Source organism: Orbicella franksi, chromosome 4, assembly GCF_964199315.1.
Source record: "Orbicella franksi chromosome 4, jaOrbFran1.1, whole genome shotgun sequence".
Lineage (NCBI taxonomy): Eukaryota > Metazoa > Cnidaria > Anthozoa > Scleractinia > Merulinidae > Orbicella > Orbicella franksi.
Genome location: NC_138148.1, coordinates 20,525,351 through 20,548,082, shown reverse-complemented (window position 1 = coordinate 20,548,082; position 22,732 = coordinate 20,525,351). Strand labels below are relative to the sequence as shown.

At 40.4% G+C, this 22,732-nt stretch overlaps 3 protein-coding genes across 4 annotated transcripts in view; all 3 read right to left on the bottom strand.

Annotated features, from left to right (window-relative positions):
* The window catches only part of LOC145485612 (uncharacterized), a 194,857-nt gene that overhangs the window by 114,070 nt on the left and 58,055 nt on the right, over positions 1-22,732 (bottom strand). The gene's annotated exons all lie outside the window — the stretch shown is intronic.
* On the bottom strand, positions 3,312-7,835 carry LOC145485345 (uncharacterized). The gene is made up of 3 exons (XM_081464022.1): positions 7,612-7,835; positions 5,039-5,576; positions 3,312-4,103 (listed from the first exon to the last, which is right to left on the bottom strand). Exons 1-3 carry the CDS (start codon positions 7,711-7,713, stop codon positions 3,580-3,582), a joined length of 1,164 nt encoding a protein of 387 aa, XP_081320148.1. The 5' UTR covers positions 7,714-7,835; the 3' UTR covers positions 3,312-3,579.
* On the bottom strand, positions 17,381-22,444 carry LOC145483683 (uncharacterized). Of its 2 annotated transcripts, XM_081462225.1 has the most exons (3): positions 21,679-22,444; positions 19,107-19,644; positions 17,381-18,172 (listed from the first exon to the last, which is right to left on the bottom strand). In XM_081462225.1, exons 1-3 carry the CDS (start codon positions 21,778-21,780, stop codon positions 17,649-17,651), a joined length of 1,164 nt encoding a protein of 387 aa, XP_081318351.1. In that variant the 5' UTR covers positions 21,781-22,444; the 3' UTR covers positions 17,381-17,648. The 2 variants fall into 2 exon arrangements, with proteins under 2 accessions (XP_081318351.1, XP_081318350.1); XM_081462224.1 differs by lacking the exon at positions 21,679-22,444 and having other exon boundaries at positions 19,107-20,887.

Genomic DNA, 22,732 nt, shown 5'->3' with positions numbered 1-22,732 from the left:
ACAGAGAAAAGCGAAAATTGCCTAAGGTCTTTTACTAACTGAAAGAGTTCTCAAATCTGATTGGTTGAGAACGGCACAATTTTCGATTAATTTAAGGGCAAATTCGCGCAAATTGAAATTGAGTCTAATGCAATGTAACAGTCAACTGACTCAGCAGTCTACTGTCACTCTGATGGAAATATCTGCGTCGAAGGAGGAAAAAAATTGTCGCATTCCAGAAGTGAATTCTGTGGCAATACAGGAACTAGGCAAAAAGGAACTCAAAAGGTCCTCGGAGAACCAAATAGCAGCAAATGCTTTCTGAGTGCCAAAAACTAGATTAATGTATTCAAGAACCGCGAATGCATCGGGCAACATATTAAGAATGATTTTCTCAGAATGTCGAGAATTGAAAGACAATCATGAAAAAAAAAATCGATTTTTCTTTTATTTCGCCGAAAAATACCTTTGTACAGCCGCCATTTGTGTCTCTTGGAGAGGAAAAAATAAAGGCCAACTTTGACTAGTATAAATGGCCTCTTGTATATACCATTTGCTCGAATATTCACATTTTAGGAAAAATTGGTTATTGTTTTTTCCACCAGGAAAGTTATGAACTGTTGCGGCATGTAAGCGAGTTCAATTTTATGCAGATCACGAGGTTATTCGTTGGAAGTTAATGGTTTAAAACGGGAAAGAAGGACTCACCGTTACTTACGTTCCTTCTTGCTGCTATATTCCCAGTGTTTGAGTTGTTCTATAAAATATATGCCTGGAATATATCCAGTACATGTTGATAAGCCCGATCGCAAGCATAAGCATAAGCATAAGCATAAGAAACTTATGCTCTTGTGGGGACGGCCGCGACATAAGCATAAGCAAGCGTTCTTCTTCTTATGGTTATGCTTCTGTTCAGTGAGGACATCGTTGACATAAGCATAAAGTGCTCGCTGATTGGCTGATAGTCTTCCGCTTATGCTTTTTAATGTGCTTATGCTTATGCTTATACTTATGCCAACATGTCCCCCCACTGGACACAATAACGACATAAGCATAAGCATAAGCATAAGCATAAAAGAATCCACCTGGACTTACTTGAAAAGGCCGCGACCAATTGCACTTACTATGAGCTCAATAGTTAAAATTTCAAGATCTTTGTGAAAATTAAACAGGTCCTATTAGCGTTGTAACGGATGAACTCTGTACTGCTGAAACCGAGGATAATGTTGGATTTCAGTATTATCAAGTGTATCACAAAACGAATGAGAGGACAACTTCAACAAGTAAATAATAAATGTCTGAAATTTTTGGACGCCTTCAACGACACGGGCAAATAACTTCCTCAAGAGATGGGATTGTAAGGTTTTACAGTAATTAAATGAGAAGAAATGTCTCGAAATATGGAATCGTATTTGGAAAGAAAATCTTAGGCCTATAAATATAACAGAAATGCACTTGATTTCTCATATTTTTCAGATTTGAAAAATAAATGGATGAAACAAATGATATTAAGCCTTTATTTACACAGAGTAAGTTACAATTAATAGAAAAAATTTCCACGGCACGAAGAGTGTGACTGGTAGCATGTAGCTTGAGTTACTTAAATGAATAATAAACAGGTATCTTCGGCGGTCCAACTTTTCTTGCAACTAATTGGTTTCTTGTTGTTGTTATTCTTTGCGCACATTTAGAGGTGTGTGACAAAACACTGTGAATCAAGTCGACATCAGAGATAGCCCGCGTAGCAGGCGTTTCCTTTTTCCATTTTCCAAGCGGGGAGATCGAGCAAGCGAGCGAGCAAACGAGCGAACCTCAGGTGGGCAAAAAATGGGGAGAAGTTTAGCCTGCGGAGGCAGACGTATTTCCGGTTGTCGCTTGTCTCCGGCGAAAATAACGTCTGTAGCGAAGTGGGGAAGGGATGAGAAAAAAAAGGGGGGGGGGGGAAGCAGGGCGTGGGGGGTGGGGAGGAAAACATTCATTTTTTGCCCCACCCCCTCTCCCTGCTCCTTATTCTTTCGCTGCATCAAAGGCTAAATCAAAGAGAATCCTCGATCCCGCATCCAGTGTTGAAAATAGGGTCTCATGCATCTACGAACGATATAAAACAGCCACATCTGTGTGCCATTCAGTGTCGCATTGCAAAGATAAACGTTGTCGGCCGTTTATCGCTACTTTACTGGGTATCGTTTACAGAACGACTCAACGGGAGAATGAAAAGTTAAAACCGTGTAATAAGTTTCTAGATGTTTTTTTTGTAGCTTTTTAAGCAAGCATATTTGTATACAGCTGCCATTTGTGTCTGTTGGCGAGAACAAATAAAGGCTAACTTTGACTAGTATAAATGGCCTCTGGTATATACCATTTGGTCAAATTATCTACATTTTAGAAAACCTCGGTTATAGTATTTTTATTTTCCACCAGGAAAGTTATAGCTCTGGAAATTAAAATTCTCCGTGTCAGTAAAATAAACTGTTGCGGCATGTAAGCGAGTTCAATTTTATGCAAATCACAGGTTATTCTTTGGAAATTAACAGTTAAAACTGGAAAGAACGACTCATAGTTACTTACGTTCCTTTTGCTGCTTTACAAAATGATTTTAAAGTATAAGAATCAAATAATATTTGCGCCAAGTTTCGTTTTTTCGAAGAATCGTTTTTACCTCCCCGCTGGGGTTTGCGTAAAGAAGCATGAAATTTTGAACATTTTAAGCCTCGAAAACTGCCTCCTTTAAAATTTCGCCCGTAAAACAAATCATTGGAACAAATCGTTGGAACATCTCTTGTTCCTTGAATAAGTTCACCCAAAGGCATGTTTCGGCGAAATACAGAGAAAAAAAAGATTTTTTCTGCCTGTCTGGATTCTCGACATTCTGAGAAAATGACTTTTTCAAAAAGTCTTGAACACAGAAGCTAAATGAAGTCATACAGACTGAGGCCGCAATGAAAAAAGTTTGAAATATCAGCTAGGTAGGGTGATGCGAGTCGTTCATTGATAGCTAAATGTCGCAGCTAAGCATAAAATGAAAGAACTATCCGTACTCCACTCAACCAATCGTATATTTCGACTCAGAGAAAAAACTTCAAAATCTGTGTAACTGTTCAGATTTGTGCTGCTTAGGATACCTTACCAACTATTCTTGTATAGCTCTCTGTACTCATGATTCGGGTAGTTCACATTAAAATGATGTCTTCGATGAAAAGTTTATTATAATAAAATTTGTCATACAAAACATCATTAAAGCTATCAATAAAAGCTTTGTTTAAGGTCTAAAATACATTTGAACTGCATTTCGATATAAACGTACTGATCAAAGACTTTTCTATAGTGGTAAAGGCAGCAATAACAAAATGTCTCCATAACTACTATGCAAAGTTTATTATATCATTGAGGTAATAGCCACTACTAGTTTACTGGTGCGGTTACAAAATATAATGACGTCACATTATTATTGTACTACTGAATCTTGAAAAACAATCAGACGATAAGTTGTTAGTTTTCTCAGGTTCTTCTGCAACTGAGAGACTTTTATATGTTTCATTCTTGTAAATAACCAAAGGAACATAGTTTTAAGGATGCCATAAGTCCGTAGAAAACTCTCGGCTAGAAATCCCTTGCCTTCAGTACTTGAAGAGCAAATTCGTTGTCATCCGGGTTTGCAGAACAGTTACGGCCATTATTGGGAGGGCGCACGGCGTGATAACGCGTCCAGTCCCCATTACAAAGACGAATAGGCAAGACGTCCAGCTTGTAATGCATCGAGGCATTCCGATCCGGGGACACAACGAACGGTGCGCCTGCCCCAGTCCCCCGGGTGATCAGTTGGAACTTGGAGTCATAGCAACAAACTTGGGCGCTGAGGCTGGCACGTGGAAGAGATCGAATGCAGAACTCTGCTGTACGTCTGAGAAGGCCTTTTTTATCCACCTTCATTCCTCTCCACTGAAAGGACTTGTTCAATGCCGGGTCGTAAATTGTGTTGTTGTAGATGAAATGGGCTGGTTGAAGCTGACAAGAACAGCTGGGTAATTTCTGAAACCAGCGGCTGGCTTTCAGGAGCTGATTTAAAGCACAGTTCTGCCATACAGTGCAAGGATCCTGTTCATCTGATGGGTCCGTTGGGTGTCCTGAAGCCGATGAAAACAACAAAATCAGAAACAAACCAAAAAACATCAAAATGCTACGTGTCTCAGTACATGATAATTTTTCAATAAAAAGTCTGACATCTCAAGACGATGCAAGTAAGTTGAAACACTATGGAAGAAAAGGAGAAGTTTAGCCTGGCAGTCCTTGAGTTGGGTTTTAACAGGACTAGTTATCTTTTTAGCGCCTCTCTTCACCCGTGAGTATGCGATTGTTGACAAAACCTGAGAAAATGTGGGAGCTGCATATAGACTAACAACACATCTATCGGAGCGGCAGGTAGGTTGATTAGACCGTGTTCAAATCAATAGGGTGCTTTCCTCTGCTATGATACCCAAGATTTTCTGGCTTGGCTGGGCATAGTGGTTCCCCTTTCGTTTGGGGGATCAAAGTCACAACTGAGCCTTCACTTTACAAAATAATAAAACAAGGCTAGCAGGTTGAGTTTACATGGTTTTACAGCGTGTTGCAAATCAGTTCTCAGAGCAGCAAAACACATTATGAAAATAATAATGTTACGTGTGGTGCAAATGTTATGGATTGGAGTAGCTTCCCCTTTGGTGGCGTGAGCAACTATTCCTATGATAGTGGACATAACGGTGAAAGGCTTTTGTCGATCCTGGTTACCATGAAATACTGAAAAGACAATTACCTTTTGTATATCACGCTTAATTATGACTACGTTGACCCAAAAAAGTGATGAAATCCAGCTACTTTCGTCCTTTACACGTTCGTATTGTGATCGACCTTACTTAGCTCTTAGGCGAAACGTGTTTAAATAAAGTGTTGATTTATTGATTGACTGGTTGATTGATAGAGATTACTGTCATTAGAACGTTGAGACTGTGCTATAAGCGAAACATTCGCACCTCAAGAGCAACAATTACTCTGGTGACCAACGCGCAATATTTTAAAATACCTGTCACGCTCTGATTTGGTTGCATCGACAGCGTCATCACCGAGCTTACGGGAGTGAATGTTGGAGTAGGACTTGAATTTAAACTGCTAATTTTTGCTATCTTTACTTGTGAATCATCGGGAACTTTGTCAGCTCTTGCATAACGAAGCTTTGGAGTAAAGATCAACCGAGTCAACCAGCTGTCCACCGATGGGGTTGGAGTAATCTGCGCATATTCTTCAGTTGAGAAGTCAACATGTTCATCTGTCCTCGTGTTGAAGGGAAATGTGGGAGATGGACGTGGCAAATGGATTCCAGCAGATGGAGAATTGTGCTGATGTTGATGGTGGTGTTCTTCATGATGTTTCGTTGGGCTCTGATTTCTGTTATGCCCTTGCTTTTCTTTGTGACGCATTAGGGGAAGTAAAATGAATTTTTTGAGCTCATTTCCACGTTTCTTTATTTCTTCAACCATAGCGGGGGCTGAAGCATTAGAGTCACGGACTTGCCTCAAGAGCTCGCCGTTGAAAGCGGCAGGATTTATAACGTCATCGCTTTCCTGATAGTGAAAGTAAACAATATTAGTATGAAGGGCAATTTCCACAGCTAACTTGTTGTTAAACGTTAAATTGCCACATAAAAAATTAACGTTAAAAATTCAAACATCCGCTTACGTTGTTCCGTAACAGAGGCAGCTCATCTAGTAGATAATCATCTTTTAAAAGAGTTTATCACCTCGGTTTAATTAGCAATTTCAGCGATTTCTAAACATCTGCCCGACAGAACAGACCAAACGAAAAAACATTTTTGTGACCTAGACAATTAGCTGTGTTGTTTTAAATTAACTACCAACAGCTGATGAAGACCTACCTATATAAACAAGTACAAAGTCCGACCCTTTTTATCTCCTTACCGAAGAAACGCCGGACTGTCGTGAGACAACTAATCATAATCTTACAACAGAGCGTGAATGTGGATAAAAGTAACTGGCGAGAAACTAAGGTATGTCGCAGTAAAGAAAAAAGACACTAAATTGCACCGTCACTAGCAACTGACACGCCCAAACGAATTCCTTCTTGACAGGGTGGTGTAAATTTGGCGTCCTTATACCCGGGTAGTAAAAATTGATTTCGGTTTGGACTGTAAGGACCGCAAGCGCATGGTATGGTTAAATAAAGTATGTATGTCAGGGTATTCCAAGAAAAAAGAAAGAGAAAATGAAGACCCTCAACAAATACTTCTTGACAACCGCTACTTAATCTTCTTATGCACTGAGATTTTTGTGAAACTTTGCCTATCGATTGTTTATATTATAGGAACTTAAATTTTGAAATAAAAATGAGAGGTCCCCATGTTCGTCTAGGAGCAAAAGCACCTTGTTTATATCCATGTAAATCCTTATAATAGCACTAAGATTGTAGTCACGATTGCTTGCTAAATTCACGTTTCTGACCATTGGTTTTTGTTCTACACTGAGAATTGGTCCATATTTAGTTTACACAGAGAAATTTATTACTCAGTTCAAAACAACAGAAAAAAATGATAGGTCACCATACTCGTTTGCGAGAAAATGACCAGTTACCTCTCTGTAAAGAAAAAGCCGCCATTTGTTAATGCGCGGGCTAATCACGCGTGAAATTATGCGCAGTAGGGATGCGCAAGGCAATACTGGGGAATAACCTTAATCTTCTTATGCAAGTGCCACTGAGTACATAGCACGAAAAATGAGTCAACGCGGTATATATAGTCACGATGTGCTTATTTATAGCCACGTTAACAGCACACAAAGATTTATTCTTTAATCCTCCCTTAATCAGCGTTTTTTGACCAACCACTCTTAGGTTGCGTGAAGATTCAATTAGCATTTGATGAGACTATTTTCAGGAAATTACATTACATATAGTTATGAACATGCTGTTAGTTTTCTAAGGACACAGACCGAAAGATTCCCTCACAATATCGGTGGAGAATGAAGTGTTTTTTCTTTTAATTAAACTAGTGATATCAACGGAAGCTACGGTCCTCATATAAATTAAGCCCTTGAAAGTAGATTGTACTCAGTAAAATTTGTCAACATAAACTTGATTTTATTGCACATAGCTTTCTAATAAATTTTATGGTTCAATGTGATTTCTGTACCAAAGTTGTTTTATAATCACAGTAATGGCTTCGTCTGAGGAAATTAAGTACGAAAACCAGATTTTGAAGGGAAAACGCGATTAAACGTTCGACTTAATTTCGCCAAGGACTTTACAGGTCAACCATCACTTGTTTTAAATTGAAATGCTTTTAGTAAATGAGTTATGTTTTTTTTTTTACTAATCCTCTTAAAAGTTACAGATCACGGAAAGGAACCGGCCAACCAGCCTTCACGAAATTCTTTCGGACAAAAAAGTGTTTCCTACGAAGTTCGTTTGTTACTTTTCAGACGGAGACAAATGTTTCAAATGTTGCTTTTATAGCGTTGCTGCAAACATTAGCTTAACTGTGCCATGCGAGAAAAAAAAAATCAGTGGGAACCTGTTTTACGAAACAAAACTACTGCTATGTTACATAGAACCAATGTTACACACGAAACAATGAACTACACTTACCACCTCGTCTACCGTTTGTCTTTCTAATGCCACTGGACCTGTTTGAATCGCAATCAGCGAAAACACCACCACGCCGTAAAAGTTTAAACTTTTGTTCGCCATCAGTTCACGCCTTTAATCCAAAACCTGCCTCGGGCAAAATAGCAAATCAATAAACTTTGTTGTCCAATCAACAAAGAAAAGAAAGCAATTGGTCTAAGGTATACCTTGGTAGCAGTGGGATCAGTTTTATGAAATTTAGCTAACAAATGATTCTCAAAGATCAAGTGAATCCAACGGCCTCAACGGGGTTGTGCTTGACAGTGGCCCTGCGCTGGGCTTTTGTACTCTCTCGCCGCTCTATTATGACTCGCAGTTGATGAAAATCTGTCATCTTCTCTCTTAATTCCCGCCAAAGGAAACAAAAAAGGGTAAATGAATGTCAGTCGGCGTGAACGTAAAGCGTAAAAAACGAAAAGATCATTTCAGTGTTATTTCCTGACACCACACGCGAATACAGGCCCGAGAGTAGAAACCAGACACAGTGATTTAAAAATAATCTTTTCCAAGTATTAAAAATAACTCCAAAGCAGAAACATAAACCAAAAAATACTAAGCCTGTTTCTTTCAAGTGCGGAAGCTCTAACAGTTTTAACACTGAATTAATAAGATACATGTAATTTTCTTTGTTTGATTTTCACTGGCTCTCTCAATTCGCCACCGATACTTCAGATTATCACTCCAATGTTTGCGCAGCATTCCTTGGGGAAAGTTTGGGATGTTTTCAGTGTTTGTTTTGACGATTTTTGATTTCAAGTGAACCACAAGAGGCCCAATTATGTGCATGCTACAAATAGCTACAAAAACAAGAAAGTTTTTCCACTGAATCAGCTCTATGACTATACAATCAAGACATAAAAGCAAAGTGGTGGATTTCTCGTTTCTCAAGCAGTAGATTACATTGCCATGCGCTCACTCTCTCACTCATTCATCCTCGTTGTCCCGACTGGGACATAAGGCCATACACATTGCCATGCAAATACGTGCAAAAGGAACTTGCGAGCGAGCTAATGTTTTGGCGCCATTACTGATATTCTCTTTCAGAGTTTACAGGACTCAGCGGAAAAAATTTAACGAGATTTTAGACCGCGCGAAAAGACGCATTCCAGAGAATATGGGACTACCAAACTTTAACAGCTCTTAGTCAGAAAAATACCACGGAACAAATGCATATACTTCTTGAAGTGCAGGAAGTGTAGAAAACAAGATACCCAAGATGGCCGATGCACAGAACACGTTTTATTGATACGAGCATGCGCCCGTAAGAACTGCTGACCAGAACATCCCAGTTTTTTTACAAAAGTAACAATGGAACAGTTAGCACAAAATCGGAAACTTCATGGCTAAACAAAGGAACTTAACAACAACCTAAAGGTGGCAATGTCAACAAACAAAGTTAATAAAAGTCTTTCAAGAGTTTACTCTGTCTCTAGTACTTGATATAGTTCTTAAATCTCTCCGGCTCTCGGATTGTTCTTCCAGATCGGGTAGAAGTCGTCACAGGCATTTCTACTGGCTGTGTGTCGGGGTTATCAGGGGTGGTGGCAACAGGCACAGTATCTGACTCTATTTCCATTGGAACATCATCAGTTGTGACGTCTGGTGTTTGGGACTCTTCAGTCTTAAACAGATGCTGACGATTCCTCCGGTACACGCTTTTCTCTGTCTCCACCTGATAAGACCTCAGTGATGGAAGAATTTGTGTGACTCTGGCCGGTTTCCACCTGCTGCCTTCCTTCAGTCTCACGACCTCGCCTTCCTTCAGCGGCGGCAATTCCTTTGCTGTACGGTCATGATGCAGTTTCTGCTTTCTTTGCCTTTCCTTTAGTTTGGGGTGTACCTCCTCAGGCTCATACAGCTGGGATTTAAGCATCTCCTCAGTTACAGGGATGAAGGTTCTCAGACGTTTACCCATGAGCATCTGACCCGGCGACAAGTTAACTCCATCCAATGGAGTATTTCTGTATGAAAGGAGGGCTTTGTACGGGTCATCAGATTTCTCCAGCATTTCTTTCAGGTTTTTGACCGATCTTTCTGATTGGTCATTAGACTGTGGGTACCCGGGGCTCGATGTGACATGATTAAAACACCAATCTTGCGAAAACGGCTTAAACTGCTCAGAACTGTAACATGGACCATTGTCGGACATTAGGACTGATGGAACACCGTACCTGGCAAACTGGGACTTTAAGGCTCTGATGACTGCAGTACTGGTCATTGAGTTAAGCAGTGTCAGCTCTGGCCACTTGGAGTAATAATCAATTGTTACGGGGTAGTTCCGACCATTCTTGTGCAAGAGGTCCGTGCCAACCTTGGCCCAAGGCAGTGGTGGGATCTCGTGGGACTTTAGTGGTTCAGACTGCTGACATGGTCGATTCTCTAGGCACAATGGGCACATCTTGACCTTCTCAGTTATTTCTGCAGCCATGCCAGGCAAGAACAGGACATCCCGTGCTTTCATTAGCGTTTTGTTGATGTCCAGGTGTCCTTCGTGTAATCTCTCAAGCATCTCCTCTCGTAGAGGTTTAGGTACAAAAATCTTCTGACCTTTCAAGACCAACCCATGGCCAACAGTCAACTCATCTCCGTAATTCCAAAACTCCTGTAGCTTAGCGGGTACCTGACTTCTCGTCTCGGGCCAAGCAGACAAAATCACCTTTTGCAGGGCAGGAAGGATCTCATCTTGTTTAGGTTCTTCTGCAAACCTGACCAACTGCATGTCTGAGATCATGTGTTCCACTAAGTTTATATCTAACTGTTCAGCATTTGTCAGCTGCTCCTCCAAATGAACTCGAGACAGAGCATCCGCTAAATGGAGACTTGTACCCTGCTTATAGACCAGGTTGATTTCTGGATAGCGTTGGAGTTGAACCAACATCCTTTGCAGGCGCAATGGTAATGCGTGAAGGTGCGTTTTAATGATTGACTCCAAAGGCTTGTGATCTGTTTCAATAGTTAGGTCACGACCCACAATATACTCCTCGAATTTTGCACACCCGAACACCACAGCAAAAGTTCCTTTTCGATTTGGGAGTAATTTGTCTGGGTGGGCGTCAGTGCCCTTGAGGCATAAGCTATGGGTTGCCCCTCTTGAATCAATGCTGCACCCAAACCTGTTGAGCTGGCATCTACTTGGAGTGTTAACTCTTTCTTTGCATCATAGTACCCCAACACTGGTGAAAGAGCAAGGGCTTCTTTAACTTTCTTGAAACCTGTCTCATGCTGTTCCTCCCAGTGCCACTCTACATCTTGATGTAGCAGTTGTCTCAGTGGTGAAGTAAGGTCAGACGTGTTTGGAATAAACTTGCTCACATAGTTGACCATGCCCAACAGTCTCTGAACACCAGCTTTGTCAGTGGGCCTTGGCATGTCAACTACTGCCCTGACTTTCTCGGGATCAGTTTTTAAGCCGTCCCTTGTGAAAACATGACCGTGAAACTGCACTTTTTCCTTCTCGATATGGCACTTGGACTTCTTCAATCTCAGATTGTTGTCTCGGGCTCGCTCCAAAACATCCCTCAATCGGATATCATGCTCCTCCTGGTTAGATCCATATGTAATTATGTCGTCCATAATGACTTTGAGCCCCTGGATCCCCTCGAACACTTGCTCCATTCTCCGTTGGTACACTTCTGGAGCAGACTTGATGCCCATTGGCATCCTCAGGTAACGATACCTGCCGAACGGGGTATTAAATGTCAACAGTCTGCTGCTCTCCTCATCCAGCTGAATCTGATAGAAAGCCTTCTCGGTATCCGGGGTTGAAAAGAGTGTGGCTCCTGCGCAACTGGAAGTGATATCCTCAACTAATGGCAGTGGATAGCACGATTAAGATCCCTTGGATCTAGGCAAACCCGAATGGTTTATCAACACACACAAGACTGCTAACCCAATCTGCTGGCTCGTTTAGAGGCACTTTCTCAATGATGCCAACATTTTCCATGCGTTCTAGTTCTTTCTTCAATGGGTCACGTTTAGAGTGAGGAATTCTTCTGGGTGGATGGACGACAGGTTGGACGGAGGGGTCAATGCTGATGTGATACTTTCCGGGTAGGCATCCCAGCCCTTGGAATACTTCTAGGAATTCATCCAGGATACCTTTGCTTCTTATAGTGCTTATGCGTTGTACTAAGCCCAGCTGTTCGCAGGATTCCCGGCCCAGGAGTGGGGTATAGCTACCATCCACAACTTGAAATAAAACTTGATGTTTGTGCCCCCGCACCCAACATGTTAACTCACATCTTCCTACTGGTTTTATGCAGGTCTTCGAATAACTTTCTAGTCTTGCTAATGATGGCAGCAATGGCATAGTCCCCCGAGTTAACGGCACCGATAAACATGCTCTCAGTGTCAGAGTCATAATCATCAACTGTGTTTATCTGTTTCTTATGTCCTCCTGGTATTCTACACATCTTTGCAAAATGATTCAACCTCTTGCACTTGTGGCATTGTTGGCCAGCAGCAAGGCTTAAACCTTTCCCGTGCAAAATGCCACAGTTCCTACACGCGAGGCCACCTTGATGGTTACGAACTGAACCATCCACTGCATCCACTCTTTCGACGTTGCTGCCGTCATCCTTTAAGCTCTTCGTGTGTTGTTTACTTGTTTCGGCAATGCGAGCTGCTGTTAATGTTTTCTCCAGGTTCTGTTCTCGTTCCATAAGTCTCTCCTTCGTACTTTGATCCTTGAGGCCAAGAATAAAAATAGACGTTATCCAAGATTCTTCCTTGTCGCCGAGATCACAATTCTCAGCCAGTGTTTTCAGAGCGCTGCAAAACTCATCGACTGTCTCGCCCCCTTGCTGTTTGCGGTCGCTGAAAAAATGACGATTAAAATGCCTCGATGTCAACGGCGCACAGTGAGCCATAAATTTCTCCTCCACTACCGCAATTTTGTCGCGATCACCTTCGTTCTCCCAAACAAAATTTGAGTAAATCTCCAAGCATTCTTTTCCAAGCACACGGAGCAACGTGGCGACTTGAATTTTCTCATCCTTTTTATCGAGACCACTTGCCACTTTGTACAGTTCCCATGACATCTTCCATCGCCGCCATGCCTCGGCTTTGTTCGCCGCTGCACTCAGTGTGAGTGCTTCAGGCGGTTTCAGGTGCTCCATCCGGCTTCTGACACCATGAAGTGTAGAAAACAAGATACCCAAGATGGCGGATGTACAGAACACGTTTTATTGATGCGAGCATGGGCCCGTAAGAACCGCTGACCAGTACACTTCTTTCACATATCGCTCTTTTAATAACCGCGGAAACTCAGTGTTACAAAGCAAAGAGATTTCAAACAAGCCAAGTTGATTATACACGGTATGATAGTTAAAAAGTAGACTGGTACACTGCACAAGATTGTCTGGGTAGTGTAGTCGGGCAAAGGTCTCTTTAAAGCCTGCACATTCCTCATGAAAAAACTCCCAAGTAGATGAGAGCTTAAACGCACGATAAAGCATGGTGTTCAACAGTGGCTGTTGTGCAGTCTACCATCCGTCAATTCATTAATTCAAAAGGGTCTGAAGATTTACGTACCTAAGTATATGAGAAGACAGAAGCTCTAGTTAGAATCGTGCTGCCTGTTAAAGACCAGAAATCTGCCAAAGCAGTGCGCAGGCAGCTTAGCGACCTCATTCGAAAGATCAATGCAGAAATTAGCCCAGTGTACACAAGTCGAAGGATCAAGGACGATATCAAAGTGAGGGAAGACAAGCCGCCCCTAGTGAATAAGCAATGCGTAGTGTATTGCTTTAAGCGTGACCTGTGTGGTGCAGGTTTTGTCGACCTACACCAACGAATTGAAGACCACAAAGACTACAAAGGATCGGCAGTTGGAAACCACCTAAGAGAGCAACGTGATAAGAAGCCGGATGACATCGAGCAAGGTTTTAAAATTTTAAGAAAGTGTCAGAACAAACTTTACTGTCTTATTTTCGAATTGTTTTTTCACTAACACTGAACAAACAGTGTGATTCAATTCGCATTGAATTCCTTGTTTAGATCAATGCTTTTAGTTTATTACTATTGTTTTCTTGTTTTATTGTCTCATTGTTTTAGTACCCCTTTTTTAACTTCATAAATATTTTTATCACTCATGCTACTCATTTTATTGCATTCTACCGTCCGTGACATTTTTAACTACTGTGACTATTGTTTTACTGTTAGAAACATATTTATGCTAATTTTATAATTTTTATTCCCACTTGAAAATGACCTCGGAGAGATCGAAACGTCGTGATTTCTTAACGTTACTTTTTATTACAAAAACAAATCAGAATAAAGAATAAAAATTTCGCAAAATAAGTAGAAAAAGGAAACGGAAGAATCTTCGAGTGAAGTGCCCTGTAAAAAGACGCCTGTAAATTAAGAGAACGCGTGGGGCAAGCAAAAATGTCAATCAAACTTATGTGAATACACAGAGAAAAGCGAAAATTGCCTAAGGTCTTTTACTAACTGAAAGAGTTCTCAAATCTGATTGGTTGAGAACGGCACAATTTTCGATTAATTTAAGGGCAAATTCGCGCAAATTGAAATTGAGTCTAATGCAATGTAACGGTCAACTGACTCAGCAGTCTACTGTCACTCTGATGGAAATATCTGCGTCGAAGGAGGAAAAAAATTGTCGCATTCCAGAAGTGAATTCTGTGGCAATACAGGAACTAGGCAAAAAGGAACTCAAAAGGTCCTCGGAGAACCAAATAGCAGCAAATGCTTTCTGAGTGCCAAAAACTAGATTAATGTATTCAAGAACCGCGAATGCATCGGGCAACATATTAAGAATGATTTTCTCAGAATGTCGAGAATTGAAAGACAATCATGAAAAAAAAAATCGATTTTTCTTTTATTTCGCCGAAAAATACCTTTGTACAGCCGCCATTTGTGTCTCTTGGAGAGGAAAAAATAAAGGCTAACTTTGACTAGTATAAATGGCCTCTTGTATATACCATTTGCTCGAATATTCACATTTTAGGAAAAATTGGTTATTGTTTTTTCCACCAGGAAAGTTATGAACTGTTGCGGCATGTAAGCGAGTTCAATTTTATGCAGATCACGAGGTTATTCGTTGGAAGTTAATGGTTTAAAACAGGAAAGAAGGACTCACCGTTACTTACGTTCCTTCTTGCTGCTATATTCCCAGTGTTTGAGTTGTTCTATAAAATATATGCCTGGAATATATCCAGTACATGCTGATAAGCCCGATCGCAAGCAAAAGCATAAGCACAAGCATAAGAAACTTATGCTCTTGTGGGGACGGCCGCGACATAAGCATAAGCAAGCGTTCTTCTTCTTATGGTTATGCTTCTGTTCAGTGAGGACATCGTTGACATAAGCATAAAGTGCTCGCTGATTGGCTGATAGTCTTCCGCTTATGCTTTTTAATGTGCTTATGCTTATGCTTATACTTATGCCAACATGTCCCCCCACTGGACACAATAACGACATAAGCATAAGCATAAGCATAAGCATAAAAGAATCCACCTGGACTTACTTGAAAAGGCCGCGACCAATTGCACTTACTATGAGCTCAATAGTTAAAATTTCAAGATCTTTGTGAAAATTAAACAGGTCCTATTAGCGTTGTAACGATGAACTCTGTACTGCTGAAACCGAGGATAATGTTGGATTTCAGTATTATCAAGTGTATCACAAAACGAATGAGAGGACAACTTCAACAAGTAAATAATAAATGTCTGAAATTTTTGGACGCCTTCAACGACACGGGCAAATAACTTCCTCAAGAGATGGGATTGTAAGGTTTTACAGTAATTAAATGAGAAGAAATGTCTCGAAATATGGAATCGTATTTGGAAAGAAAATCTTAGGCCTATAAATATAACAGAAATGCACTTGATTTCTCATATTTTTCAGATTTGAAAAATAAATGGATGAAACAAATGATATTAAGCCTTTATTTACACAGAGTAAGTTACAATTAATAGAAAAAATTTCCACGGCACGAAGAGTGTGACTGGTAGCATGTAGCTTGAGTTACTTAAATGAATAATAAACAGGTATCTTCGGCGGTCCAGCTTTTCTTGCAACTAATTGGTTTCTTGTTGTTGTTATTCTTTGCGCACATTTAGAGGTGTGTGACAAAACACTGTGAATCAAGTCGACATCAGAGATAGCCCGCGTAGCAGGCGTTTCCTTTTTCCATTTTCCAAGCGGGGAGATCGAGCAAGCGAGCGAGCAAACGAGCGAACCTCAGGTGGGCAAAAAATGGGGAGAAGTTTAGCCTGCGGAGGCAGACGTATTTCTGGTTGTCGCTTGTCTCCGGCGAAAATAACGTCTGTAGCGAAGTGGGGAAGGGATGAGAAAAAAAAAAAGGGGGGGGGGGGGAGGAAAGCAGGGCGTGGGGGGTGGGGAGGAAAGCATTCATTTTTTGCCCCACCCCCTCTCCCTGCTCCTTATTCTTTCGCTGCATCAAAGGCTAAATCAAAGAGAATCCTCAATCCCGCATCCAGTGTTGAAAATAGGGTCTCATGCATCTACGAACGATATAAAACAGCCACATCTGTGTGCCATTCAGTGTCGCATTGCAAAGATAAACGTTGTCGGCCGTTTATCGCTGCTTCACTGGGTATCGTTTACGGAACGACTCAACGGGAGAATGAAAAGTTAAAACCGTGTAATAAGTTTCTAGATGTTTTTTTTGTAGCTTTTTAAGCAAGCATATTTGTATACAGCTGCCATTTGTGTCTGTTGGCGAGAACAAATAAAGGCTAACTTTGACTAGTATAAATGGCCTCTGGTATATACCATTTGGTCAAATTATCTACATTTTAGAAAACCTCGGTTATAGTATTTTTATTTTCCACCAGGAAAGTTATAGCTCTGGAAATTAAAATGCTCCGTGTCAGTAAAATAAACTGTTGCGGCATGTAAGCGAGTTCAATTTTATGCAAATCACAGGTTATTCTTTGGAAATTAACAGTTAAAACTGGAAAGAACGACTCATAGTTACTTACGTTCCTTTTGCTGCTTTACAAAATGATTTTAAAGTATAAGAATCAAATAATATTTGCGCCAAGTTTCGTTTTTTCGAAGAATCGTTTTTACCTCCCCGCTGGGGTTTGCGTAAAGAAGCATGAAATTTTGAACATTTTAAGCCTCGAAAACTGCCTCCTTTAAAATTTCGCCCGTAAAACAAATCATTGGAACAAATCGTTGGAACATCTCTTGTTCCTTGAATAAGTTCACCCAAAGGCATGTTTCGGCGAAGTACAGAGAAAAAAAAGATTTTTTCTGCCTGTCTGGATTCTCGACATTCTGAGAAAATGACTTTTTCAAAAAGTCTTGAACACAGAAGCTAAATGAAGTCTTACAGACTGAAGCCGCAATGAAAAAAGTTTGAAATATCAGCTAGGTAGGGTGATGCGAGTCGTTCATTGATAGCTAAATGTCGCAGTTAAGCATAAAATGAAAGAACTATCCGTACTCCACTCAACCAATCGTATATTTCGACTCAGAGAAAAAACTTCAAAATCTGTGTAACTGTTCAGATTTGTGCTGCTTAGGATACGCTACCAACTATTCTTGTATAGCTCTCTGTACTCATGATTCGGGTAGTTCACATTAAAATGATGTCTTCGATGAAAAGTTTATTGTAATAAAATTTGTCATACAAAACATCATTAAAGCTATCAATAAAAGCTTTGTTTAAGGTCTAAAATACATTTGAACTGCATTTCGATATAAACGTACTGATCAAAGACTTTTCTATAGTGGTAAAGGCAGCAATAACAAAATGTCTCCATAACTACTATGCAAAGTTTATTATATCATTGAGGTAATAGCCACTACTAGTTTACTGGTGCGGTTACAAAATATAATGACGTCACATTATTATTGTACTACTGAATCTTGAAAAACAATCAGACGATAAGTTGTTAGTTTTCTCAGGTTCTTCTGCAACTGAGAGACTTTTATATGTTTCATTCTTGTAAATAATCAAAGGAACATAGTTTTAAGGATGCCATAAGTCCGTAGAAAACTCTCGGCTAGTAATCCCTTGCCTTCAGTACTTGAAGAGCAAATTCGTTGTCATCCGGGTTTGCAGAACAGTTACGGCCATTATTGGGAGGGCGCACGGCGTGATAACGCGTCCAGTCCCCATTACAAAGACGAATAGGCAAGACGTCCAGCTTGTAATGCATCGAGGCATTCCGATCCGGGGACACAACGAACGGTGCGCCTGCCCCAGTCCCCCGGGTGATCAGTTGGAACTTGGAGTCATAGCAACAAACTTGGGCGCTGAGGCTGGTACGTGGAAGAGATCGAATGCAGAACTCTGCTGTACGTCTGAGGAGGCCTTTTTTATCCACCTTCATTCCTCTCCACTGAAAGGACTTGTTCAATGCCGGGTCGTAAATTGTGTTGTTGTAGATGAAATGCGCTGGTTGAAGCTGACAAGAACAGCTGGGTAATTTCTGAAACCAGCGGCTGGCTTTCAGGAGCTGATTTAAAGCACAGTTCTGCCATACAGTGCAAGGATCCTGTTCATCTGATGGGTCCGTTGGGTGTCCTGAAGCCGATGAAAACAACAAAAATCAGAAACAAACCAAAAAACATCAAAATGCTACGTGTCTCAGTACACGATAATTTTTCAATAAAAAGTCTGACATCTCAACACGATACAAGTAAGTTGAAACACTATGGAAGAAAAGGAGAAGTTTAGCCTGGCAGTCCTTGAGTTGGGTTTCAACAGGACTAGTTATCTTTTTAGTACCTCTCTTCACTCGTGAGTATGCGATTGTTGACAAAACCTGAGAAAATGTGGGAGCTGCATATAGACTAGCAACACATCTATCGGAGCGGCAGGTAGGTTGATTAGACCGTGTTCAAATCAATAGGGTGCTTTCCTCTGCTATGATACCCAAGATTTTCTGGCTTGGCTGGGCATAGTGGTTCCCCTTTCGTTTGGGGGATCAAAGTTACAACTGAGCCTTCACTTTACAAAATAATAAAACAAGGCTAGCAGGTTGAGTTTACATGGTTTTACAGCGTGTTCCAAATCAGTTCTCAGAGCAGCAAACACATTATGAAAATAATAATGTTACGTGTGGTGCAAATGTTATGGATTGGAGTAGCTTCCCCTTTGGTGGCGTGAGCAACTATTCCTATGATAGTGGACATAACGGTGAAAGGCTTTTGTCGATCCTGGTTACCATGAAATACTGAAAAGACAATTACCTTTTGTATATCACGCTTAATTATGACTACGTTGATCCCAAAGGGGATGAAATCCAGCTACTTTCGTCCTTTACACGTTCGTATTGTGATCGACCTTACTTAGCTCTTAGGCGAAACGTGTTTAAATAAAGTGTTGATTTATTGATTGACTGGTTGATTGATAGAGATTACTGTCATTAGAACGTTGAGACTGTGCTATAAGCGAAACATTCGCACCTCAAGAGCAACAATTACTCTGGTGACCAACGCGCAATATTTTAAAATACCTGTCACGCTCTGATTTGGTTGCATCGACAGCGTCATCACCGAGCTTACGGGAGTGAATGTTGGAGTAGGACTGGAATTTAAACTGCTAATTTTTGCTATCTTTACTTGTGAATCATCGGGAACTTTGTCAGCTCTTGCATAACGAAGCTTTGGAGTAAAGATCAACCGAGTCAACCAGCTGTCCACCGATGGGGTTGGAGTAATCTGCGCATATTCTTCAGTTGAGAAGTCAACATGTTCATCTGTCCTCGTGTTGAAGGGAAATGTGGGAGATGGACGTGGCAAATGGATTCCAGCAGATGGAGAATTGTGCTGATGTTGATGGTGGTGTTCTTCATGATGTTTCGTTGGGCTCTGATTTCTGTTATGCCCTTGCTTTTCTTTGTGACGCATTAGGGGAAGTAAAATGAATTTTTTGAGCTCATTTCCACGTTTCTTTATTTCTTCAGCCATAGCGGGGACTGAAGCATTAGAGTCACGGACTTGCCTCAAGAGCTCGCCGTTGAAAGCGGCAGGATTTATAACGTCATCGCTTTCCTGATAGTGAAAGTAAACAATATTAGTATGAAGGGCAATTTCCACAGCTAACTTGTTGTTAAACGTTAAATTGCGAGATACAAAAATTAACGTTAAAAATTCAAACATCCGCTTACGTTGTTCCGTAACAGAGGCAGCTCATCTAGTAGATAATCATCTTTTAAAAGAGTTTATCACCTCGGTTTAATTAGCAATTTCAGCGATTTCTAAACATCTGCCCGACAGAACAGACCAAACGAAAAAACATTTTTGTGACCTAGACAATTAGCTGTGTTGTTTTAAATTAACTACCAACAGCTGATGAAGACCTACCTATATAAACAAGTACAAAGTCTGACCCTTTTTATCTCCTTACCGAAGAAACGCCGGACTGTCGTGAGACAACTAATCATAATCTTACAACAGAGCGTGAATGTGGATAAAAGTAACTGGCGAGAAACTAAGGTATGTCGCAGTAAAGAAAAAAGACACTAAATTGCACCGTCACTAGCAACTGACACGCCCAAACGAATTCCTTCTTGACAGGGTGGTGTAAATTTGGCGTCCTTATATCCGGGTAGTAAAAAATGATTTCGGTTTGGACTGTAAGGACCGCAAGCGCATGGTATGGTTAAATAAAGTATGTATGTCAGGGTATTCCAAGAAAAAAGAAAGAGAAAATGAAGACCCTCAACAAATACTTCTTGACAACCGCTACTTAATCTTCTTATGCACTGAGATTTTTGTGAAACTTTGCCTATCGATTGTTTATATTATAGGAACTTAAATTTTGAAATAAAAATGAGGGGTCCCCATGTTCGTCTAGGAGCAAAAGCACCTTGTTTATATCCATGTAAATCCTTATAATAGCACTATGATTGTAGTCACGATTGCTTGCTAAATTCACGTTTCTGACCATTGGTTTTTGTTCTACACTGAGAATTGGTCCATATTTAGTTTACACAGAGAAATTTATTACTCAGTTCAAAACAACAGAAAAAAATGATAGGTCACCATACTCGTTTGCGAGAAAATGACCAGTTACCTCTCTGTAAAGAAAAAGCCGCCATTTGTTAATGCGCGGGCTAATCACGCGTGAAATTATGCGCAGTAGGGATGCGCAAGGCAATACTGGGGAATAACCTTAATCTTCTTATGCAAGTGCCACTGAGTACATAGCACGAAAAATGAGTCAACGCGGTATATATAGTCACGATGTGCTTATTTATAGCCACGTTAACAGCACACAAAGATTTATTCTTTAATCCTCCCTTAATCAGCGTTTTTTGACCAACCACTCTTAGGTTGCGTGAAGATTCAATTAGCATTTGATGAGACTATTTTCAGGAAATTACATTACATATAGTTATGAACATGCTGTTAGTTTTCTAAGGACACAGACCGAAAAATTCCTTCACAATATCGGTGGAGAATGAAGTGTTTTTTCTTTTAATTAAACTAGTGATATCAACGGAAGCTACGGTCCTCATATAAATTAAGCCCTTGAAAGTAGATTGTACTCAGTAAAATTTGTCAACATAAACTTGATTTTATTGCACATAGCTTTCTAATAAATTTTATGGTTCAATGTGACTTCTGTACCAAAGTTGTTTTATAATCACAGTAATGGCTTCGTCTGAGGAAATTAAGTACGAAAACCAGATTTTGAAGGGAAAACGCGATTAAACGTTCGACTTAATTTCGCCAAGGACTTTACAGGTCAACCATCACTTGTTTTAAATTGAAATGCTTTTAGTAAATGAGTTATGTTTTTTTTTTACTAATCCTCTTAAAAGTTACAGATCACGGAAAGGAACCGGCCAACCAGCCTTCACGAAATTCTTTCGGACAAAAAAGTGTTTCCTACGAAGTTCGTTTGTTACTTTTCAGACGGAGACAAATGTTTCAAATGTTGCTTTTATAGCGTTGCTGCAAACATTAGCTTAACTGTGCCATGCGAGAAAAAAAAATCAGTGGGAACCTGTTTTACGAAACAAAACTACTGCTATGTTACATAGAACCAATGTTACACACGAAACAATGAACTACACTTACCACCTCGTCTACCGTTTGTCTTTCTAATGCCACTGGACCTGTTTGAATCGCAATCAGCGAAAACACCACCACGCCGTAAAAGTTTAAACTTTTGTTCGCCATCAGTTCACGCCTTTAATCCAAAACCTGCCTCGGGCAAAATAGCAAATCAATAAACTTTGTTGTCCAATCAACAAAGAAAAGAAAGCAATTGGTCTAAGGTATACCTTGGTAGCAGTGGGATCAGTTTTATGAAATTTAGTTAACAAATGATTCTCAAAGATCAAGTGAATCCAACGGCCTCAACGGGGTTGTGCTTGACAGTGGCCCTGCGCTGGGCTTTTGTACTCTCTCGCCGCTCTATTATGACTCGCAGCTGATGAAAATCTGTCATCTTCTCTCTTAATTCCCGCCAAAGGAAACAAAAAAGGGTAAATGAATGTCAGTCGGCGTCAACGTAAAGCGTAAAAAACGAAAAGATCATTTCAGTGTTATTTCCTGACACCACACGCGAATACAGGCCCGAGAGTAGAAACCAGACACAGTGATTTAAAAATAATCTTTTCCAAGTATTAAAAATAACTCCAAAGCAGAAACATAAACCAAAAAATACTAAGCCTGTTTCTTTCAAGTGCGGAAGCTCTAACAGTTTTAACACTGAACTAATAAGATACATGTAATTTTCTTTGTTTGATTTTCACTGGCTTTCTCAATTCGCCACCGATACTTCAGATTATCACTCCAATGTTTGCGCAGCATTCCTTGGGGAAAGTTTGGGATGTTTTCAGTGTTTGTTTTGACGATTTTTGATTTCAAGTGAACCACAAGAGGCCCAATTAGGTGCATGCTACAAATAGCTACAAAAACAAGAAAGTTTTTCCACTGAATCAGCTCTATGACTATACAATCAAGACATAAAAGCAAAGTGGTGGATTTCTCGTTTCTCAAGCAGTAGATTACATTGCCATGCGCTCACTCTCTCACTCATTCATCCTCGTTGTCCCGACTGGGACATAAGGCCATACACATTGCCATGCAAATACGTGCAAAAGGAACTTGCGAGCGAGCTAATGTT